The sequence below is a fragment of the Echinops telfairi genome, unplaced genomic scaffold, assembly GCF_000313985.2.
Source record: "Echinops telfairi isolate 266 unplaced genomic scaffold, ASM31398v2 ScPeMD7_7469;HRSCAF=8507_0, whole genome shotgun sequence".
Taxonomy (NCBI): Eukaryota; Metazoa; Chordata; class Mammalia; order Afrosoricida; family Tenrecidae; genus Echinops; species Echinops telfairi.
Genome location: NW_022111372.1, coordinates 94,436,059 through 94,443,585, shown reverse-complemented (window position 1 = coordinate 94,443,585; position 7,527 = coordinate 94,436,059). Strand labels below are relative to the sequence as shown.

General features: G+C 48.6%; 1 protein-coding gene across 1 annotated transcript in view; it reads left to right on the top strand.

The window, feature by feature from the left end:
- Positions 1 to 7,527, top strand: part of PCDHGC5 (protocadherin gamma subfamily C, 5) — a 26,221-nt gene that overhangs the window by 3,108 nt on the left and 15,586 nt on the right. Inside the window, exon 2 of the mRNA XM_045284727.1 lies at positions 1,930 to 1,988. Within this exon, the coding sequence (XP_045140662.1) occupies positions 1,930 to 1,988 (59 nt within the window). The remainder of the gene's footprint in view (positions 1 to 1,929; positions 1,989 to 7,527) is intronic.

Sequence of the window (7,527 nt, the reverse complement as noted above, 5' to 3'; positions counted from 1 at the left end):
CGGGGCCGGGCCTGGGGCGAGTGGGAAAGCCTCTTTTGGCACTGGGCACCCTCGAGGCACCAGCGGCACTCTTCTTCCCACGAGAAGTGGGGGTCGGGCCGTCCAGGCTGTGGACGCACCCCGTCCAGGCTGTGGACGCACCCATAGGCTGTTGGCTCCGTCGTGACCACCAAGTATTCGGCGGTTTGGGCGGTGAGCAAAGAGAGAGCCCAAACGTCCTTCTTCCTCTGGCGGATGGAAAGTCACAGCCTCTACAAGGTGGCGGGCAGGGAGGGCCCTGGACGTGGGGCATACGTTGCCACGACCCGGAGAGCTTCGGGATATCTGTACTCCCTGAGTAAATCAGGTGATTCAGTTAGCTGGTTGAGAGACACCTCACTACACATCTTGGAGAACCACAGCTCCTCGGGCTCTTCCCAGGCATGTGGTTGAACAGGGATTAGTATCCCCATAACTCCGTTTCACAGAGCCCGAGTGACTGGCTCGAGTTGAAAGAGTGACTGAGAAAGAGTCAACTCCAGAATAACTTGGCACTTGGAACTTGTAAAACTGAACGACAGGAGGGACAGACTCAAGTCTATTAGGATGAGGCCAGGATGGGTTCTTTCTCTTGTGGGCCCCTTCTGAGACTCCTCAGAACAGCCCTCACTGAATAAAATTGGACCTGCCATCCTTCGGGAGGTTGTGAGTTTTGCCCAGCTCTTCTCCCCGACTCACTCATGATCCTTGCATCTCTACGTCACTTTTGCTGTGTCTAAGAATACAGTGTGGCTGAGGGCTGGTCATCCGCAATAGCCCTTGAGTGGTGGCCTCTGAGCCTCTGGGTTCTGCCCCCATCATGGTAACCTGTAAGCCTTAGGGTGATCCATTTGGCGGCCCTGGGCCTGTCTTCTCCCTGGTGTCATCAGGGAGGCTCACGTTTCCCTCCACTGCTCCTTGGGAGTTAAGTGTGAGAATTAATTACCAACACATCCCAGAACTAGTGAGATGCTCCTCCTGGACTCTAGGAGTGCTCCTCCCGGAGAGTGTGTGGTGGAAGAACACACCCTCTGGAAAGACAGCAGCACTGGATGGGGGAGAGGGGAGAGTGGCTGGCCACGGAGCCCCATGCCTTTAGCCAGGTGGAACATAGCTTAGGATCAGCCCCTTGGGAGCCCTGGAGACTGCCTTGGCTCTGCGTAGAGTCTGTGGGAGCTTGATCTCCGCTGGGCTTCAGCCCAACCGTTTTCTCTGTCCCAGACAGAGCAGCCTTGTTCTCTGGTCCTTAGTCAAAGGCCATTGTCTGGCACCGAGTTCTGTGGGTGAGAGGTGTCCTGGGGCTTGGATGCCCTGCAAAGACTCAGTCTGGCAGGACTCCTAAATTAATGTTTGTAGCTGTGGGAAGGGATCCTTAAGGGTCAAGGGCCTGGAGGGGATGGCCCTCTGAGCGTGTTACTGCACAGCCTGGCACCAAAAGGGTTACCCAGAGCAGCAACCATTTGGCTGCAGAGGGTGCCTTGTTCCCAGCTGAGGAGCTGAACAAATTCATCCTAGGGTTGGAGTTCTCCCCTCAAAGAGTCTTCTGTCATTTTGGGGTGGGGGGGAGCTTCTCTGCAACCCCCCGCCCACACACTCTTGAATCTCTACTCAAATGTTCTAGATGGGGGGTGCAGGGAGAAAGGGACCGTTAATCAGGGCTTGCTCACTGTGGTCAGATGAAATGCCATTATATCCCTTTGTCTTCAGTACCTCAGGCCTCTGAGCCCCAGGGTGTATTTTATCTTTAGAGATGTGTCTGCCCCCCGACCCCACACCCACTTATGTCCTCCTCTTGCAGCTTCTCAGTGCCCCACTCTCTCCTTCCCTCCTGGCCCATCTCCAGGGACTCCGGTGGGTGACATTGTGACTCCTCATGGGTACTCAGCTCTTTTCCTTCTGTTTTCTCCACAGCAAGCTCCTCCCAACACGGACTGGCGTTTCTCGCAGGCCCAGAGACCCGGCACCAGCGGGTAGGTGACTGATTCTCCGGCCCACCCTCTTCTCTGCGGCATTTTCTCAGTGATGAAGTGGGAGGAGATGGGGTGGGGGAGGGCTCTGCATTTGCTACAAATGGCTGCCTCTCAGCTCAAGATATCAGGGAGGGCTTGGTGTATTGGGGGCTGGGATACAGACCTCTGAAGGAAGAAGAACCTACCCATTTTGGAAACTGGAATGACACACTTATCCCCCGCTTCCTACACACATATTTGCGTATCTCCTGGGAGCTTGGTGGGATCCAGGTGTGATTTTAAGCTGGCCTCCGGTGGAGAAGGGACTCTTTTAATCTCCTTGGTTACCCAGGCCGGTCTCTTCAGGGCTCCATCCTGCTCCATCCTGACTTGGGCTCAGGCAGAGGAGCTGGAGGGGGCTGCCAGAGGCTGGAAAGAAGAGGGGAGGCAGAAGGGAGGGGGAGGGGGCAGCTGTGGGGAACTTGGAGACAGCAAAACTGGAGGCGGAGCTGAGAAGGGATCTCTCTCTCTCTCTCTCCCATTGCCCACTGGACCCCAAGAGTCCTGCCCTCCCTGTCTGCAGGCCTTTTGTCTCCGTGTCCTTGCATTCTTCCTGGGTCTCTATCTCACTCGGCATGGTTGCCTCTCCCTCTCTTGGTCTCTATCTCAGTGTCTTTGCTTATGGCTCCATCTCCATTCCTACCGCTTGTGTCTGCCTGCACTGAGCGTGCCATTCACAGCACCTGGGTGGCTCAGGTGCTCAGTAAATGTGGACCGGATGAATGAATGTGAGTCTTCCTTCGTCTCAGTCTCTGCTTCCCCTCTTCTCGCTCAGCCTCTCTAACTTAGTTCTTTTTCTCGCATCCATAGCCTGTGTTCTCCCACTTCTAGCCTCTTGACTTCTTCATTTCGCTACTGCTGCTTTTCTCTCCGTTCTCAGCTTTCATCTCTCAGTGTCTTTTTCTACGTGCATCTCTCTCTGTCTTTCCCTGCCCTTGAATCTCCTTCTGTTTCTCTGTCTCTCCCTTCCTGTCTTTCACTCTCTGCCCCCATCGCTGCCTCTCATTTCTTTGTATTTGTGGGACAGACAGCATACACAAGTGCCCGCATGCTCTCTCCCTCCTCTGGCCCCTCACACTGAGCCTTTGATTACTGCCGCACAGCCTCACAGCCTCCCTTCCTGGCTGCCCCAGCTGCTCATTTCAATCCAATATGAGTTCCTGCTGAGACAGAACCCCCTGGGGGGAGGGAAGCTTTAGCTGGAAAGACCTTCTCTTGGTTTGATGGGAATGGGGTGGGCTTCTGGCCAGGCCTCCCAGTGAGCAGTCCGGAGCCTGGGGGACTCCTAGGAGTTCCAGGAAAGAGGCGGGCCAGGGGTTTGGACTATCTTCCCCTTCCTCCTCCTTGGCTGGTTGGTCCACATTTCCTCAGATGCTGAACTTCTGAGTGTCTTCTTTGGTCCCTCCCCTCCAACAACCAAGCCCTTAGTGCCCCAAGAACAGGGAGTCCTTGGTACACACTGGAGACTCTTGGGCATGCACAGTTAGTTCTATTGTTCATATCAGGATAACAAAACACTTCCTAGAAAGCCCCTAGAAGGCATGAAACAAGAGGGCTTGACTGTCTTTGCCTGCACCCCCCTTTACCTCAGCTTTCCCCTCTTCCCCTGCTCACCTTCCCAGACATCCATAGGTTACCTATGAAGTCACCCTGCTCACCTTCCCAGACATCCATAGATTATCTATAAAGCCATTCATATCTGTACTCATTCACTCAACAACCATTTATTAAGCATCTACAATCAGCCAGGTTCTATGCTAGACACTGGGCTTTAAGAAACAACACCTCAATCCCTGAACTCATGGGCTTCCCTGAGCCAACTCGGCACAATTTTTAAATGCCCAGGAGCCCTCCCTGGTGGTGTAGTGGTTGTGCATTGGCCTGCTAACCACAAGGTCAATAGTCAGAAACCACCAGCCAGCTCCTCAGGAGAAAGACAAGGCTTGCTACACCTGTAAAGAGCTGCAGTCTTGGAAACAGGAGCCGTTCTAGTGAGTTCTATGAGCCAACATTGGCCTGTTGGAAGTGAGTTTGGTGGGCTTTGCTTGTTTGTTTTTTGAGTTACAAATCACAATAAACGCTAAGAAAGAGGGTAGTGTGAGTTTAATTCATTCAAGTAGAGAAGAGAAGGTCCAGGGAAGCCTTCTTGGGGGAGGTGCAATTTAAGTGTGACCTGAAAGACAATAAGAAAAGTGGGGGAACTTGTCTTCCCTTTACCCAGCCCCAGCCCAGGCCATACACTGGCTGTAAAGCAAAAATCACTGATAAATCTGAAGCCTCTCATGTACCCTCTGGCTCCAGTGCCTTTTTTCTCCAATGAGAGGCTTAATGAGCTGGCATCCATGTGGTCATACTTGAAGAGATGGAGAAAAAGGCTCAGGAACTATTGCTCAGTTACCTCAAAGGAGATAGGCTAGACAATCTAGTGTAGTCTCAGAGTGTCCAAGATCAAGTAACATGTCAGGGGCCCAGTGCAGCAACTTCCCTACAGCTATCAATGTAACAGACAGCTAACAGGCGTACAGAATACATAACAAAAATGTCCCCTGCCCTCAAGTAGTTTTCGATGCATCAAAGAACACAAATATTAATCAGATAATCACAAGAGTGCTTCAAAGAATGGTACCTAATGGTGAGAACATGTACTAGGTATTTGAACTAGTTAGGGAACAGACAGGGTAACCAGGAGGGAAGGGAATGTACTGAGAGCTGGAGGGTGAGTCAGGATGAACAAGGTGAGCCAAAGAGGAAGAGCATTCCAGGCGCTGGAATGCTCACCAATCTTGGAATCAACAGAATGACAGGGAGTTTTTCCCTTTACTGTCAGTAGGATGAGTAAATAGGCATAAGGGGATAAATTCACCCCTGCTTCTCCAGCCTACTCTCTCCTCTTCATCTGCCCAGTGCTGTTCAGCCCAGTCTGGTTGGGCACATCAGGTTCAGAGCAGGGCTAAGTATTGTGTTCTTCAGCAAACCTGGTTCAAGTTCAAGCAAGCACTGAGTCACACTGCCTAGACAACCATCAGGACCAATTCTGAAGCATCCTCAAGTCTATCCCTGCCAGGTGTTTTTCCTCTTCCCACCATTCCGCTCCAGGTTATTCTTTTGGCTTCTGATCCCAACAGCTGTTGCCCTAAGCTCTGAGCCCAGGCGAGAGCCAGTTCCCCCCACCCCAGGCCTCAGCCTGCAGCTGTTCTCAGCCTCTGAAAAGACAAGGGAGTCTCCATTTGGCTTCCCAAGCTACCACCTCGCCCTCATTTCATGGTACCACAACCCTTCCCCAGCTCCAGGGCCCTTCCGTGCTCCCTCCTTTGAGACACTCTCCGCTCTCTCTCAATTTGGGCAGCCATTCAAGGAACAAACAACAAACAAACAAATAGCCACGTGATCTTTCTCTTGCTGATAAAATAACATGTCTCCATTATAGAAATGTAAGATGTAGAGGGACTATTTTAAAAAGAAAAATCACTCAGAATCTCCAACCCTGGGAGGACGCCACTAACATTTTCTTTGAGATGGAAAATTTCAAATATATACAAAGTAGAGAAAAGGATATGATGTACTTCAGTGACCCCATTATTCAATGACAAGTAATGCACTAATTTATATTTCCACCTTCGTCCCTCTTGGATTATTTTGAAGCAAATCTGAAACATGATATAATCGTCACTTCTTTAAGAGGATTCTCTTTTTTAGAAACATAAGCACTGAAATATTAATAAACAAATATTCCCTTGTTTCATCAAATTTCCAGTTTGTGCTCGTATTTGGCCAGGTAATTCTCTCTCTTATTCCCACAGTCACAAACTCATACAGTTAATTTATTTGCATATGTATCCAAATTTAGGTATTTTATATTTTGCGGGGGGTGATGTCTCTCATGTGGTTTTAATGTACAAATTTCCCTTAATCTTCCATTTGTTTGTACCTAATTCACTAAGCCATTAACACTTCATGTGCATCTTTTTAAACATTTTTCATTTTTGGTGTAGTCAGACAACAAGCACTGATTCCTTTGTCTTTTCAAAAATCTGATTCACCTAAATAAATGGTTCAGAAACTTGCTTGTCACACTTAAAATATCAAGAATTCTTATTCCCAGTCAATTAGTGTATTTCTTATCAGTTTAAAATAAATTTTAAAACATAATTGAGGTCATACTGTCCAATATTGTAACATACGTTGTGTCTATTTGTAATATATCATGAGAATTTCCCTGTCACTAACAATTTTTTTAATCGTGTATTTGTTGCATAATTGCCACAAATGAACATGTACATATACGTGTTAAAATTCTGATCTCAAAACCAAACTCCCTGCCATCGAGTGATGCCGACTCACAGTGACCTTATAGGACAAGCTACAACTGCTTCTGAGGGTTTCCAGGACTGTAGCTGTTAATGGGGACAGAAAGCCCATCTTTCTTCAAACTGACCCTTGCAGATAGCGGCCCAAAGTGTAACCAATAGGCCACCAGGGCTCCTTAAATGCCGATACATGTTACATCTTTACAGCTATATCCAGACTTCCATATTTTTCACTCCTTTAGATTTGTATCATAGTAGCCCAGTCTATGGGATACCTCCTCACATGCATCACACATCTGGTCAAATAGAATACACACTTCTGAAGGCAAGAACTATGTCTATCATCTCTTACATCTTCAAAAATGGTCGATTAAATATAGTCTAGCTCCTTCTCTTCTCCTGTTCACTATGCCCCAACTATCCACCAATCCTGGAAGAGCCCCTATACCTGCTGCTCGGGCTCTGGGGTCTCCTTACTGCTGTCTTAGATTATAACATGGACTTTGAATCAAATTAGGTCTACTTTCAAGCTGTAGACATGCCAGTTACTAGGCCTGTAACTTTGGGAAAGTCTCAACCTCTCTGAGCCTCTGCTGCAGAAAAGACATATTCATTGAATTCCTCGCAGTGTTGTTATAAGGCTGAACTAATAGATAGTGTATATAATCCAGTTACCCTGGTGCCCAGAGACTAGAAACCTCTCAGGAAGTGGTTAAAAAAGAAGTCTCTTCTTCTACAATCATCTCTTGTCCAGTGTCAAAGTGCTGGCAACCTGCCTGCTGGCTTTCCCCCATTACCCAAGAATCTTCCTTGTGGTCCAGCCTATCATCATCCCAGGCTCCCCCTTCCTCTCGCAGTGCCACCACTCATTCACATGACCACACTCCCCGTCTTATGGGCTCTGACCTGTGTTGCCCACCCTGTAGTGCCAAAGCTGTCCTGACCGCCTGCTGCCCTCAGACAGGCCCAGAGAAATCTCAGGCAGTCTGGAAGGAAGGAAGGACTCCCGGAATTCCAGAAAGGCCTCAGAGATGACTGAGGCTCCTGTCCTTCAAAGGTACCCCAAGACTCCATTCTTTCTTCATCCAGGAGTGAGAATGTCTAAATATTTAAGCAAATCACAATATTTCCTTCAGAAATAAATTAATTTATTTTTACAAATAATAAAAATTTGTAAAAATAAATTAATTTTT